Source organism: Monodon monoceros, unplaced genomic scaffold (assembly GCF_005190385.1).
Source record: "Monodon monoceros isolate NGI ecotype Baffin Bay Population unplaced genomic scaffold, NGI_Narwhal_1 Super_Scaffold_10, whole genome shotgun sequence".
Lineage (NCBI taxonomy): Eukaryota > Metazoa > Chordata > Mammalia > Artiodactyla > Monodontidae > Monodon > Monodon monoceros.
The window spans coordinates 40,269,499-40,286,306 of record NW_021703766.1 but is presented as its reverse complement, the minus strand read 5'-3'; the positions used below and the strand labels follow the sequence as shown (position 1 = coordinate 40,286,306).

The following is a 16,808-nucleotide window of genomic DNA, read 5'->3' as shown; positions in this document are numbered from 1 at the left end:
TGGTAGTCCTGTCAGTTGCTGCAAAATACTCTGTATTGGACAGGCTGTAGTTTTCTTTTTAACCTATCTGTGGATTATGTCTTCTTCTGCTCTTTTTCTTAATCAGGTTTACCAGGTATTTTTTTCATTAATCTTTTTAAAAGATGCAGCCTTTTTTGGTGGGGAGGGGTTGTTTATTCTACTATTTCCCTAGATAATTGATTTCAGTTCTTACCTTTTAAATTTTAATCTTCCTAGTTTCCTGATTTGTTAGTTTTAATTTCTTTTTTTTCTATATGAAAAATCCCAGACTAGCTTATATCAACTCATGGCCAACCTTGTTTCATCTACATGCCTCACAAAATGACTTTGATATGAACCCTATACATATATAATTCCACCTGTAAATATTTCTGTATATATTCTAAAAGATAAAGACCTAAGAAAATAACAATGTCTATATCACACCTAAAATTTATAATTCTTTAATATCATCATTGTTCAAAGGGTTCTTCTACAGTGGAGTTGGGGGACAAGACAGAGCCAAGTTCAAACTGCCATCTTCCCAGAATCCTCCCTGCTATAAAGGCATGGCTTTCAAACTGACTATAAACTCACAGTAAGAAATACATTTGACATTGCACCCCAGAGCACAAATAACGACATGTATAACAAATATTTCACAAAACAACTTATATTTACCGTATTGGCTGTCCACTCTCTCCCTTCCCTTAACCTCTCTCTCCCCCTCCTCCCTCTTTCCCCCCCCCCAACCACTAAATGTTGGTTGCAGCCCACTAAATTGATTTCACATTACACTATAGTTCTGTTATCTGCACTTCGAAGAACAATCCTACAAAGCAAATGTCTAAATATCAAATTAACTGCAAAGGGGACTTCCCTGGAGGTCCAGTGGTTAAGACTCTGTGCTTCCACGGCAGGGGGCATGGGTTTGATCCCTGGTTGGGGAACTAAGATCCCATGTGCTGCGTGGCGTGGCATGGCAAAAAAAAAAAAAAAAACACAACTGAAAAGGTTTGAGATGAGGGGCAGAGAACTAGCATTTCATCTGCCACATGCCTGTGTCACATGTCAAACCATTACACATTCAGTTCATTCATAACCCGAATCTCTCGCTTATCTATATTGTTTGTAATTCTTAATTTGCCAGACCATTCTAGCAACATGTACTTAATAGCTTTAGTGTAAGTACACTGAATTGTATACTTTAAAGAGTCAGTACCGAATATTGGAGATCCCACTGCCGTTTTCTTCTATTTGGAAGTATATCCGTCTCCCTGACCATTTCTGCTTGGAATTTCAATATGTGCTTTGAACAACCTAACATCAAGCATATTTGTTATCTATACACTCTTACCAAAAATGTGAACCACCACCCATTTTCCTGAGTTACTACAGATTGAGAGTTTAGTCAAGAAGTAGAAACAATTCCAAAGGTCAAAACAACAGCATTTATCTCTTTGAGGATAAATTCAGCTGACAGCAGCCTTCTCTTTACAAGTCTTAACTATAAGCTTGAGGTTCAAGTAAAGCAAATAAGCAGCTATCAAACCAAATTTTGTGAAAAAACGAAACCCCTTCAACATTAGCAAGTACAAGTAAGACCTTGTCACATCCATCCTGTAGTGATTATACTCTATTTAGCACGTTTAATACACTTCAATAAGCCAGTTCCTCCGTTTTTGACCTTCAAAGAAATGAAAGACACTCATCTTGTGTAACTTAGCTTTATTTAGTACACAATCTTCATACATTTCAGTACAACAAATTATAAAAGCTCTTTGTAAGATTTTACCCATAGGATATTAAGTACAGAAAATCAATTGCCACAAGAAAGTAAGCCACTCTCTCAGTTTAAAAGTTTTTTTCCATGAACAGACAAGCACTCTCTTCTATGCCAAAAGGTTGCCATATATAAAGCATTTCGGAGCATATTGGCCAAGATATATGATCTGAGAACATTCTGTCTTTCTATTAATTCCAAAGTTTAAATGAAAATTTAAAAATGGACTATTTCTAGTTAATTCAGGTACGTTTTGGCCAAAGATGAGCTACAATTGTTACCAGGTTCATGTGCAATCAGAATAAACCTTTTAACTTAATTGTAAAGATGCAGACCAGATGAAATATCTACGTATGTCCTTGCCAACACCAGCACCAACCCAACACACACACACACACACACACACACACACACACACACACATTTATTTAGTTGATCTCACAAAGGTCAAGAAAATCTCCTTTAAGTGGACAACAAATGGCCTAGATAACACCTAATTATGCTCTTGGCTAATATATCTGAAATGAATTCCTACTTTTTAAGTCTGTAATAAAGTGACTGGAACCTTTCAACTCTAGTAGAAGTAGATTAGCCACTGTGATCGGTATCAGTAGTTGGTCATTTAATGAAGTTAAAGTTGGTTAAAGTAGGGAATCATAACTTCAAATGTATAATTGTACATTCATTTGCTCATCTTCTGATGTAAAGCCGAGGCCTTTCCTTTGCATAAGGGTCCAATGATTACAGTTTTATTTTTGCATAAATCATACCAATAATATGATTTGGGTACTTTTTATTTATTTATTTATTTATTTAGGTACACGGGCCTCTCACTGCCGTGGCCTCTCCCATCGCGCAGCACAGGCTCCGGACGCGCAGGCTCAGCGGCCATGGCTCACGGGCCCAGCCGCTCCGCGGCATGTGGGATCTTCCCAGACCAGGGCACGAACCCGTGTCCCCTGCATCGGCAGGCGGACTCTCAACCACTGTGCCACCAGGGAAGCCCTGATTTGGGTACTTTTTAATACCTTCTGATCAGTCTAGATTTTTTTTAAGGTGAAATGAGGACTAAAATAAATAAATCTGTGAAGCAATCTAAGCTCAGAAATTTTCTTGAATTTTAAGTTATCCCAATATTTTATAATTTTCCCAACCACAATTAATTTAAAAGTAACTTTTATTAGTGGCAACCTTTATCAAATCTTACCAAAGCATTCAAGCTAATTTTTGCAGAAATAACCCTTCCATTTTAGAGCGAAATTTCCTGGGTTTATGTTGAATCGTGTATTTACAGCGGGAAGTAAAGCATGCAGACGAGGTTGGCGCAGGCAGAGAACTCAAAGGAGAGAGCAGAGGCCTGAGAATGCCAGGGAGCAGCCCCCACTGGTGCTGGGCCGAAGTCAGCTTACAAGAGGGATGGAGACTGTGAAGGGACCCGGTGAGTCACGTAAGTAAAGGTTAATTAAGAGCACTTACTGTACTTAGAGGTTCTTTTGAATGCTAACTCTGAAGCAAAATCAAGTGGTCTTTCTACCCATAAAATACAGCCGTAATTTGAGGATATTACCAAACATTAGCACAGCCACTGAGATGGTGTGGCAGGGAGCTTAGAGAGCCAGGGTCAGCCGCTTTTCCTCTCTTTCCTCCCATGTACTCCAATGAGAAGGTCAGAAAAGAGAAGACTGAGGAGCACTAAAAATATTTCACATGATTCATTAAGAGATTTGGTCATCAGGAAATAAAAATGTCAACTATACATGGTCACAGTGTTTTGGAAAGAGTGTATGTATGGATTCTGTCTTGCAAGAATTTTTGGCACTTTATATTTTTCACTAAAGACTGAACACTAAGTGTTTTGGCAACAAATGGCACCTAAACTGTGAAAAAAGGATTACTGTATGTGATCAATGTGGTGATGATAAGCATAAAAATTTAAGTACATGTTTCTTGTATACTGAAACTCCAAATACCCAAATGCATAGATTAATAATACAGGAATATTTAAAATAAATTGAAATATTTCTGAGAAGGTAATAGAGGGTTTTAAAAACGTAACTAGATAGTCTAACACGTTGTACCTTACATGTGCTTGGTTTCAATTAGAGTAAGGCACTCACTGAAGGATGGACTGACCCATGCTGTCAGCTGCAACAGGCATGCATCATTACTGGCTTAATTAAAGTTTCAGTACTGATTAAAATGTTTTATTATTGTATTATCCTAAACTGCAGTGGTCTCCAACCTTATTAAGGGATACAAGAAAGATATAATTCAGGAGTTTTAGTTGCATAATTTAATAACCCAGCTACTGTCAATTTTTTATTTAAATAAGTTTTGATAAAAGCCAAGTATCCTTCCTTGAACCCAACATGATAGTGTAAAATTTCTTTCTGAATACTGCTTAAGTAGTAGCTGAATAGAAAATCATTTGAACATGTGATATATCCATCTTCATGTCTACAGTGATTTACTTCAACACAATTGCAAGGAGAAATATTTAAATCATTTCCAACTGGCATGAGAGGTGAAAGTTAATTTCATTAGCCATCTTGATTTAATTAAATACACAATATGCTTTTATCAGTAACTTTTACATGTCCCTATCATTAGAAATTAATTACAAAAGCAATTATCAAAAAATTTTTGAGCAGGTACAAGGTACACATAATCCTCTTCGTTGTTTACAAATAAGCATGACTTAGAGGCACTTGGTTACCTTTGAGTAAGAAAAAGAACCACCTATCAAGGGCCCTCACAGTAAGTTTGGAGACCACAAATCAAACTTGGTATGAAAATGCTCTCTGCCAAAAATATCATAGTAGTGAGTTAGTTAAGATACAACATTTTAAAAATAGTAAGACTTTGCAAGGTTCTAGGCTGTAAAAAATACAAAGGCTAAAAACAAAGAGTTTACAAAATTTTGCAAACCCAGTAAATTTGAATGAGTAAGAAATGAAGAAGAATTTTCTTACTTGCAGGATAGATTAAATAGTATCAACAGGTTTTAAAATAGTAACACTATACAGTAACAAATTCTACTCAGCTACATAACATTTCTGCTGCTTTAAGGACTTACAATATGGAACTTGTAACACTTTTCTGTGCCCAGCATTAAAACATTCATGCACATGCCCGTGTACACACATATACACACTGACACATACTACTGAAGTGCTACACATTACATTTCAGATGGAGCACAACAAAAAATTTTAGATACATATGAAGACTTAACATGATTTTTTAAAAAATATTAAAAGCATGACAAATTAAAAACATTATAAAATTTTTAGGTGAAACAGGACAATAGAGAGCTTTTTAAAAAGCCACCAGTTGGTCTTCACTAGTGAAAAAATATTAAATAATTTAATTATGTATCCCCTCAATTCAATTCAACTATAGCTGTTGTAAGTCAATTAAAAATTAGAAGTATTTCAAATCTTGAAACAGGCTCTAGATTTCCAACATGATACGCAGCTGTTCAGGCTACCTATGGAACACTTAACTGTTCTCCCCAACAACAGAATTCTAGATCACTTTTAGAAAGTTGAAAACATTTAGGCTAAAGAACATTAATGAAACAAGACAAAGACTGAAGCATGTATAAGATACTTTCAAAGATGGTAACGCTTGTGTAAACATTTGTAGACTTAATCATATCACAGCTTTAAGGTACCGGTTACCTAATTACATTTGAAACGTTATCTATTGAGTTTCCTTATGATGGAGTTTCACATATCAAAAATAGAGATTAAATAGAAAGCTCTGTTACTTGTTTCTGGATAGCTTGTAAACGTGGAATGTTTTGTTCTGAAACACTCTAGTGAAGTATGCTGTGTAGGGGGGCAGGTTTCTTTTTATCTCTTCGCAAAAGCGAGGGTGGCCTGCAAGTTTCAAATCTGGATCATTCTTTCCTGGGCCATCCATCATCTAAAGCCAAAACAAAACCAATACGATTTGGAAAAAAATTGTATTTACAAAAGACAGACAGAAATAGGAATAGGGATTGGGTTTCTTTAAGAATGACATGCTAGTGAACTTAAACTGAACGAATGTCAATGGCTGCTTGGAGACCATCCGGTCCATGCCTTTCCCCTTTGGAAGTGTGAAGCAAGGCTGAAGAGCAGAGTTCGGTGTCAAACAGTGTTCACCTTTAATGGCAAAGCTAGAAGCAGAACTTGGATCTCCTTGTCCTGAGGAACATACTCACCATTCCCTCTCAAAAAATGAAACACAGAGAAGAATTACTATGACCAGAGAAAGTTCTGCAACTCATCAGATGGCCTAGTTAGAAAAAGTTACACACAAAGCAAAATTTAAATGTATTTGGTCTGCACCTCCTCTGAATTCAAGATAGTTAAGGACAGTTATTTTTCCTTGAGCAAAAATCAAATCTCATTTTCTTTGCCTCAGCTTTATTGAAGCATAACTGACATATAAAATTGTATATATTTAAGGTATACAATCTGATGATTTGATATAATATACATGGTGAAATGATTACTACGATCAAGTTAACCAATACATTCATGTTGGTCAAAGGGTATAAACTTGCCGTTATGAAATGAGTGAGTCTCTGGTGACCTAATGTATAGCATGGTGACTAGGGTTAATAACACTGTACTCTGCCCTTGAAACGTGCTAAGAGAGTAGATCCTAAGTGTTCTGAATCTCAAATTCTGTACAGTCAAGGTTTTATTTATTTGTTTTTTCAGATGTAGGCTAGGTTGATCACTTTCCCCCACCCATTTTAGAAATATCTGTCAGCTTTTATACCAATAATTACACCACACACCACCTCTAAAGGGTGAAAATCTTATGTTTTCTCTAACTGAGACCTGGCATATCTCCGAAAACATTTTCCTCAGAAAGAAGAAAAGAGAAGTAGCTTGTTTTCCTGCTCAGGAGTGTAAGCTTGGCCATAGAAAGCCATCTTTGTGGAAGTGTGCCAGTGGACGAAAAGGGACACCCAACAAGAGAGCAGGGAGAGGAGTGAGATTCTACCACACAGGCTGTGGGGGTGCTGGGTTGGCGCACCGCCCTCATGGACACTCGTATCAGCCAAAATGATGCTTTGGAGCAGAGGTTTTAAAGGTTGAGGTTTTTTCACTTTAGTAGCAAAACCTTAAAAAATAAATTCTACGCAGAGCCTCATGACACAGACCAGCTGAAGACAGAGTTGCTCTATTTGGTGTGACAGTGGGGACAAGAGCTCCCCTCCCATCTCTCCCGCCCCTCCAGCCCCCGTGGCAAGTCACTAACGTGCCAAGGTAGGGGTTCTGCAGAACGCAACGGAGGTGAATGCTTGATCCATTGTGCAATTCTACAAGGTATAAAGGTAGTTACACTCCTTAGGGCTCACACTGGACCCTCTCCTCCCCAGGGGACGCCCCGCACGGGGCGGAAGGCATGCTTACGTGTCCGTTGGCGATGTCCAGCAGGTCCCGCAGCCGGCAGCCCCGGCGGTGCCTGCGCTCATAGCAGATGCTGTCTTCCAGGATCACGTAGTCGGTGCCAAAGGACCTTAGCAGGGCGTGCACTTCCTCTGGGGCCCTCTTTGCATATATCTGATAGACCTTCAAAACAAGATAAAAATGGAATAGGGCAAAATACCACTTAACTGCTGGGAAGTTCCTCAAGGACTATCTATTGCAACCTCCCACAGGGGTTGAGTCTAATCGCAGACACCCTGCTCCCCTCACCTCTTCCTGTGCAGGTTGCTCATTCACCTGTAGTCCTGGAGTGTATGTGAGAAATTTCCAAAAAAAAAAAGTTGTTGGGATGGGGGAGAGTGAGCCATGCTGAATACATTTGGATTTAGACACCAGAGATTCAGGATGTACTGAGTTATGAATATATTCACCAGTAGATGCTGATTCTAAGAATGCTTCACCAAGGTAAATAATGTGATTAAGTAAATAAAACACAGTCTCTCCCTTTAAAGAGGGGACCTTTAGACTAAAAGGGTCCATTAGGGGTGGTGGTGCAGTCTGGAGGCACAGATACTTGTAAGGAGACCCAGCTTCTGATAGTAGCAGTTGGGGAACAGGACCCCCATAGGGCCCCTGGTCCCAGGCAGGGGCAGCACCCTCGCTCTACTGCTGTCCTGCTGCACTCAGCTTGACCAGGAGACCCTACACTTATCATCTCTCTTTCTCTCGTCCTTCCTGGAGGAAGAGCAACTTGCAGCGCCCAGTGGCAGTTCAACAGGAGGCACGCCTTCCCAGTCACCACCAGCTTCACACACGTTAAGTAAATACACGTAGATGGTGAGTGGCCTATGTCCTGGGACTTGGCGCTGGGAAAGGTAGAATGGGGTGTGTGTGTTGGCGGAGGGGTAATGAAGAGAGGTGCTGCTTCCTCTGTCGTCCACTGATTTCTAATATGTCTCTGACTTAAGAGACTGGGTTCTGAGAGCCTAGGTCAGCATGTCTTAACGGATATGCTGAAATGGTGGGGGGTTATCTGCTTCTTTTGCTAACACTGTGAGGTCATCCTCCCTACAGTCCAGCACCAGCCTCAGGCTAAGGCATTCCAAGGATTTGAAGGTCATGACTGAAGAAGGGCACTAGGACCTTCAAGGTTATCAGTTTTTAGGGCAGAAAACTCAGCACCTAGGCAGGGACTGGATCTTGGAGAGGATGGAACACTGGACTCCCTGTGCCTCTGACATGTCTCTATCTGCATCTCTCTCAAGTCAAAGTGGTGGCCACCTCCCAGCTGAACTTTGGGTTCTGGTGATCCAGGTACCCTCCGATCTTCCTCTAGCTAACTCCCATCTGGAACACTTGGGCTAGTTGAAAAATTCCCATTTTAGCAGGAATCTATGTTAAGACGATTCTCTTAAAAATGGAGTATTTAGTAAAAATCATTTACTTTTAGGCTAGTTAAATCTCACCCCCCAAAGAAGACTTTTCAACAAATTTTCAGCCACCAAGATTAAGAAGTGACTGATATAAAACATTAAAAAGTTTGAAACCACTGCTGGCGAGGACTAGGACAGGTACACTTCTGTAGCACTGACTGGAGTGTAAATTGGCAGAATTCGTACAGACTTGGTAATTCCATCTCGATTACAAATGCCCACATCCTGTGACCCAGCAACTTCACTTCTAAGAACCTCACGTGTGGATAGACACTTTGTGCCTGTGCAGAGCGATGCTTATACAGGCGTATCATTTGGGAAATTGCTGTACAATTGCAGAAGACAGGGAAACAACCTAAATGGTCAAATAAAATTTGCCATATCCACGTAACAAAATATTATTCAGCTTTAAAAATGGCAAGGAAGCTGTCGATATGCTGATGTGGAGTGATCTCCAAAATACATGAAGTGCCAAAAAAAGCAAGATGTAATTAGTTCTTTTGTAAAAAGGGGGGAAAATAATATGAATTCATGTATATATCCACACACACACATTTGTATATACATAAAATTACCGGTAATGTTATTTGCCTCCTGGGAGGGGAACCAGTAGCTGGAAGACAGGGGTGGGATGGAGACTTTTCACTATGTTCTCTTTTGCATGCTCTGAGCTTTTTTAACTGTGTGGCTATGTTGCCTATTCTCTCTCTCCCTCTCTCTCTCTCTCTCTCTCACACACACACACACACACACACACACACACACACACGAGAAACAGCCCATTAAAAAATGTGACCAGTATGTCTCTCCCCCTTTTCCTTCTCCAGTTCAAAGCTCTGAGGACTCTGTCCTCAAACACTCTGCTCTGTACATCTCAAGGTATTCTCCTCAGTTTACTCTTCTACCCGAGAGGAACAGAAGGCCGAAACAGCGTGCCTTTAACAGACGGGGCAGGCCAAGGTCCAGACTCTGGAGACGCAAGTCCTGACAGGCACTTCAGCTCTGCCTTCCCCTCATAACCTGCAGGCAGCAGGAGCCCCAGCTTTACCGGACACGAGCCAGCCGGGAGAGGCACTCACCGCTTTGGTTCGCTCTCTCAGGCTGTTGTCCTCGTAGTGTGGGTGGTTGGTTAAGGTCCTTCCCGTGCACAGCTTGACGCCGGCCAGTAACTGCATGCTTCCAGCAAACACAGCCTTCCTCGGAGTTTTCGAGCTAAAAGAAAAAGGTCATGAAGAACCTAGGGGCAAGACAGGAATACAGACACAGACCTACTAGAGAATGGGCTTGAGGATATGGGGAGGGGGAAGGATAAGCTGGGACAAGGTGAGAGAGTGGCATGGACATATATACACTATCAAATGTAAAATCGATAGCTAGTGGGAAGCAGCCGCATAGCACAGGGAGATCAGCTCGGTGCTTTGTGACCACCTAGAGGGGTGGGATAGGGAGGGTGGGAGGGAGACGCAAGAGGGAGGGGATATGGGGATATATGTATATGTATAGCTGATTCACTTTGTTATAAAGCAGAAACCAACACACCATGGTAAAGCAATTATACTCCAATAAAGATGTTTAAAAAAAAAAAGATTTTAGAGTCTAAATTAACCTCACTGCTAAGGCTTCCACGAAGAGAGCACCACACACTCAGGATCACCCAGCTATGTTAGGAAGGGCTATGAGTCGGGAAGAACACAGGAGGCTGCTCGAGATTCTGATTTGCACTCAAACTGTTTTATGAAATTTTTCGTGTCTGTTTTTGACAGTGATTGGGAAGCTTCTCATTTACTGTTTTGATGGGTTTACTCTTATAATGAGTTGTCTTAGGATGTGGGTATCTCCTGAGTCTTCTAGGCTAAAACCCACAACCCTCTCCTGCTCTTGTTCCAAAGAGGCAGATTCTAACACGAGGCCTTAGAAGACTGCCAGTGCTTTTTGTATTAAACTTAACTCAAAGGGCTGCCTAGAGTAAAACAAACTATAAAGCCAGAAACTGCAGTTGCCGTGAGTCAATTCCAAGGGTTTTTGGTTAAAACAAGAAAAAAAGATCACAGATATTACTATAAATTACTTTTTAGAACAAAAGAATTAGTAAAAACAAAAAAACACGGAAAGAAGATTCTGAACTAGCAGGTATCTTCTCATCTTATACTCAGTATGAAGATGTACAATACTTCTGAGGCAGAAGCAGAAGTATTTTATGTATTCCTTTCCTTTAGTCCTGATTATGAAAGACCGCATGCATCTTAAGGAACACAGGGTATTCTGGTATTAAATTAAGATCTCACTTTCCAGTTATCACCAAGCTGTGATTCTCTGCCTCTCCATGGGATGTGAGGGACAGTGATGGAGGGCCAAGGAAAGACTTCCTGATTTCTGTGAAAGCATTTTTCCTTTTCCCCCGGAAAAAAAGAATCTTAGTAGTTCATTTAATTCCCTTCCATTTTTTTTTAAAACCTGGGAGCCACCTGCAAATCAACGAGGTGTCGTTTTATTGTGAAGAACATACAGCTGTTCCATGGACTCTGCTCGATGCACCATCTCCGATACAGGCCCAGTAGTAATACTGCAAGGTATACTCACCCTTCCTGTGTTAACAACAAGGAGTGTGTGGCTGCTAGGGTGAGTTAAAATGATGGACATAGTTTTTTTGAGAAGGAGTCTAACTGAAATCATTAAAACTCAACATACTTTACAGAAAAAGCCACAGCAGGCCGTTCTCCTCAATGTTTCTGGACATTACGGCATGAAACTTGCTCTAGTGTTCAAGTTTCTAAGAGAAGCCTCATCATATTCACATATTCCATGAGGATGTTCTACTTACTCCATTTTAATGCTAAGACTACAGCACGAATGCCACCCAACAAAGGCCTCTGGATGTCTACAAGCAAGGCATCCTACAGCTCAAGCTGAAACAGTTACAAGTAATTTACTTTTGGAAAATGCAAGATTTTCTAACAATGACACTCTCGTTCACTCAAATTCCAATAAGCTTTCTTAAGTGATGAAAAAAAGTGGATAGAATTACAAGGAGCACACAGGGAATGACACAATCTTCACCCTCCTTTATTCCTGTCAGACCCCAGAATGGATTACAAGAGAAAAACTTTTATGTGAACTTGGCTGTGCTTCATAGGATGTCATCATTCTGACAACCAGACCCAGGAACACAGGCATAAATAGATGTCTGCTCTGTCCCCCTGAACCAGCAATTTATAAGGAGTTCTTGACATGTGTCCCATGTGGTCAGGGAAATAGGAGGGTTTAAATGAAAAGAGGTGCACTGAGTTCCTCAGTGAAAGGTTTATATAAAAATTCCATTTTATTCAATGAATACTTACTAAACGCTTAGTCTGTGCCATATATACAATGCTGCCCTCATTTATAGTGGACCGTAATTGCTAAATACAATAAATATGAACAAATAAAATTAAAGAAAATGTATCACTATTTTTCCAAACGAGTCTTCTTTCCTTCCGTATACTCTTAACTGGCACAAACCATTCTACTGCAATAAATTATAAAATTAATGCCACAAAGTGGCTGCCTTTGGGTCCTCTGAACCAAAGAGATTTAGAATGCAGGGAGAAGATGAGTCTGGTCTCCATGTCTGGCAAAGCATGAGGTAGAGGGGAGAGCTAACAGAGAGAGAACCATCCTGGTCTGTACAGTCTTACTGCCTAAGAGTGCCAAACTTGTCTCTCTTCACAAACAACAAATCCAGCAGCTGAGCTGATGGTATCCATTCAAATCTTTAGGCTGTCTCAGCATCATCATTTTGAATATATAACAGAATTCAGCATCAGGGAGAGGCACAGAGCTGTTTCTAGCTGTGGCAGAGATAGATGACTGGCCTGGGATCTATTCATGGCTAATGACAAAGGTTTCTCACACCCCCCCCCCCTTCCTGGGCCATCATCACAATGCTTTGATGAGTTATACAGTTCACAAAGGCTTAAAATGTCAAAAACCCTAAACTGCTTGCTGGGGAGTTTAAGGTTATTCTTTATCCAGCCAGAAGTTATTACTGAGGGCCTGCTATGTGCAGGGCTGGTGATACCCGGTCTTCAAGAAGCTTACTGGCTAATAGACTCAGCTCTCATTACAGGCAAACACTTCAAAACAAGCCCATAGTTACTCCACCACATACTGACGACTGCTTTCTGTGGGCCTGCAGCCATGCTGGAAATGGAACACATCAGACACGGTAAATACAGCGTCTCTCCTCTGTAGGCTCTAAGAGCACTTGCTGCTCCCTGCCGCCCCAGTGGGTACGGTCCCCAAGGCAACAGCAGCCATCACCAGGTGAGCAAGTCATGTCACATGACTGCTTAGAGGAGTTGAGGAAAAAATGGAACAAAGTTCATTCGATTGTGACAAGTTTTAACGTTTGGCCTCATTAGTAAAGAGTCAGGAAGTTTAAAAGAAACGCAGTCCGTCTCAACTGCCGGTGCTACAATCCTCTGGATTTTTAACAGTCTTTCACTAAAGGTCCTTGGTTTTATTTTAAATAGCAAAATACAAGTACCCTAATGGATTAGATACATTTCTTTGAAAACGACTGACTTCCAAGCATACTAGAGATGATGTTTATTCACTTGATTGTCTAATTTGGTTGTATATGCTAGCCCTATGGTAAATCTGGGATATTTAACTGCTCTCTTAAATATTTAAGTTTATCCATAAAGCAAATGCAAAAAGTAAAACAAGCAAAGTGAAACAAAATGAAAAAAAATCACATTTTCTAGACTTTAAAAACCTAGATTTGCAGTATTTTACATTCTCTGTGGTAAACTCAGTAGGCAAAGGGAGAAGGGATTCTTTGTCTTTAACTTAAAATATGCAGTATGACAGATGTAATGATGGGTATTCTTCCTTCACAGATACTTTTGCTGACACAGTCTGTGGTCTGTGTCTAAAATAGCTAATGTGCTTTTAGCCACTGAATGACACTTCTCTATTATAGAAAAACAAAGCAATTTTTACCAATGTTTGAACAAATGATGTATAAAATGAAAGAATAATTTGTTTTTATCGTTCTCTGCCAAGCTCCATAGCAGGCTGCCCAACCTGCAAACAATTTATTCTGTAAGAAATGTCACTAAATAATGACAAGGACTCACAGGTCAAATGGATTTACATTATATAATTTAAATGTCATTCCAGGAAGACCTGATGGCATTTTGAACAAATCATCTCATTTATTTTTGAAGCTCTAAGCTTCAACAAGTTAATTACTGTTGAACTAATGGGGAAACTAAGCATTATAATATAATGTGTGAACATTTGTTTTATCTACACTTCAAAATTTATAGAATTATGCAAATGCCACAAAATGATTCATTAAGTATAAAAGAGGCTTACAGGCATTTAAGGTCTGAACTTAACGTACATCATGTTTAAAATATACAGTAATTCTCTCTGCTTTGATTAAATGTGAAGGAAGTTTGGTCCATTTTCTCAGGCCCATTGAGAAAATATTGCACATGCAGGCTTCATCACTGGAAAGAAACTATTTCTAGTGAAAATCTCCTAAAGCCAAGTAGGTAAAATGTCACACTTCAAAAGTCAAATCTACAGTCTATCTTAATTGCACAATTCAAAGAAATGTTTCAGGAGCCAAAAATGAAACACTCTAAGGAACGAGGTATGAACTACCAATTGCTGTGACATTTGGCCTTGATGAGGTAAACGTGCTTTCTAATCACACATAAAACCTATAAAAGTACCACCTGGGTTTTGCTGAAAGAGACACCAGAAAGTAAGAAAACAAAAACAAAAAACCAGGTTTTTAATCTTTGTATTCAGGAAACATCATCAGTAAAAAGGGGTTAATGTGAACACACGCATTTAAATCTGCTGGGAAACAGGGCGCGCAGCACCTTAGTATAACGTGGAAGGCAGGCAACCAGCCCGGTGAACACACAGGCCGAGGTTGTGGAAGGCATGCGGATGTCGCCCTACTTCTCATAGGGAAGACTCTGGGGGCCTGACTGCAACAAAAGATCCTTGCTGATTAAAGAGAATTTAATCCCGAAGCATCAACCATGAAGCCCCAGCATCAAGTACACGAGGCAGACTGGGAGATGGCGGTAGCTTCTTCTCAACACTTTACGCAAGAGTTGCCCTGTGCCAAAGTGGAGGGTCATTTGTGTCCCCTCGAGTTTCTGCAGGTCACTGTTCCTTGTTCTCACTCATCCCGGAGGGCAGGCAGCCATCCTGTAAGGGAAGCTGCGCTCACACCCCAATAGATGCTGTCACAACCGCCCTGACGAAGGACAGATGTGAGTGTATCACTTTGGTTATTTGAGAACAGAAGCAGACAGGATGGGGAGGAGGTGTTCCTCGCTAACAGTGCTGGGTGGGGACCAGAGGTCTGGCTGCTGCCTTTAGACAATTTCAAACAGATTTTTAGATACACTCTGTATCCTTAACCCACAGCCTTTTCTCTAGCACAGCTCAGACCTACTAATACCACAGACACTGTGTGACTAATCAAGGTAATGGAGTGAAAGTAGAAGGTCATACTTTATGTTTTAAAAACAGAAGAAATCAGGGCAGGTTAAAAGAATAATAAATGCATGCACTTGTGTTTGGAATTGAAGTCTACAGACCAGAGCTGATTTAAATGTTGATTTAAACAAATACACTTTGTGTCTAAACAGACCCTATTTTGGCATACATTCATCATCACTTAAGCTTATTTCACAAACATGCCTAGCAGCTATTTTGCAAAAACAATAATTTAGATTTGAAGACTTTGAAGGGAAAACAGGCAAGATTAGATCACAATAGAACCAATTTTTTGGAACAATACAAATCCTTCAGTTGCTGAGAATTTTTAAAAAGTGAAAAGAGTAAGTCTACATACAGGGAGAAGAACTGTTAGTAAAAGGAGAATGTAAGAACAAAGACCACTTCCCCAAATGCAGAGTGAAAGATTATCTTCTTTACACATGGAATAAGCTCTCATCCATAATTTTTCAGAACCAGAAATGTTATTTTAAATCATTTTCTGTGAGCAAAAGCATGAAAATAAAGGCGTTACAAAAAGTATATCCTGTCTGACACAGCCAAAGACGACTCTGCTAGGATAAAATTTTAATGACACTACAATTAATTCCTAAAAGGCTGGGGAGTAGAGGTGAGATGTTTTAAAATGCCAATCCAAGTAGATCCAGAAGATCTGCCACCTTCAGGATTCTACCAGACTGGGTACCCTACACCATTCCTATCAATGGTGCAATTTGAAAAATAGAAAATATCAGCCTCACCTTCAGACACACATGTCATAAATTTCCAGTTGACTATAGCTAATGCAAAAGTAATTAGCTTTTCCTTATATGAGTAACCCTCTTTTCCCTTACACAATAAATACTGAAGGAATTACTTACTCTATAATTGTCTGCCACGATTTAAAGTTAAATACATAAAGACAAAGCACCACTTCGTACCCTCAGCACTGAAAAGATATGAAAAATTATACTCACTGCATCTAGTCAACCCAGTCCAACATTGGGACCAAAGCCACATATATATTTTAGATACAAATCTCTATAAAATCCATGTATTGTACTCAAGAGACCTAAGCTATCAAACATTTACCATCTCTTAATACACAAGCAGTGCTCAACTGTACTGGTTAGTAAACATTAGTCACCAGCAAGTGCCAATACGGCTACTAAAATTCTAAGTGATGGAGACAATACAGCCGATGCTTTCAGAATATGTCACATAAGATTTGCGACACCTGTTTAAGTGTGAATAATTACACTGCTGCTTTTTGGTTATAAAATAGGGAAATACAATATTACAGGGCACAGGAATGCTGCTCTGGGTAAAGTTTATTTTTGCTGGTGGGAGGCAGGTTTCATTAACAAAACTTTGAAAAACACAAGTCTCATTCTGATGCTGAATGCTGAGGCAAAGCAATCGTGCAGGCAAAAATAAAAACCAATATAACAGGAAAGCATTATGATGTTCAAGAAAGGAAAAGCTCTAGCTTTTGAATTTTAAATTTTCTCTAGGCCTAATCTTGGGCAATATGATCAGTTAAAATGAAATCTGCACTGAGCTAGTATGACTCTAATTAACTGTAGTTTACAGTATAATTTTAAGTGATTAACAAGGAAAGAATATTTTATGTGTCAGTATTAATAGAAA

General features: G+C 39.7%; 1 protein-coding gene across 1 annotated transcript in view; it reads right to left on the bottom strand.

Moving 5' to 3' along the window:
- Positions 1-628: 628 nt before the first annotated feature.
- DPY19L3 (dpy-19 like C-mannosyltransferase 3) overlaps positions 629-16,808 on the bottom strand; it is a 74,602-nt gene continuing 58,422 nt past the window's right edge. The window contains 3 exon segments of the mRNA XM_029204933.1: positions 629-5,713; positions 7,201-7,359; positions 9,728-9,860. Of these exon segments, the coding sequence (XP_029060766.1) occupies positions 5,552-5,713; positions 7,201-7,359; positions 9,728-9,860 (454 nt within the window). The 3' untranslated portion in view covers positions 629-5,551.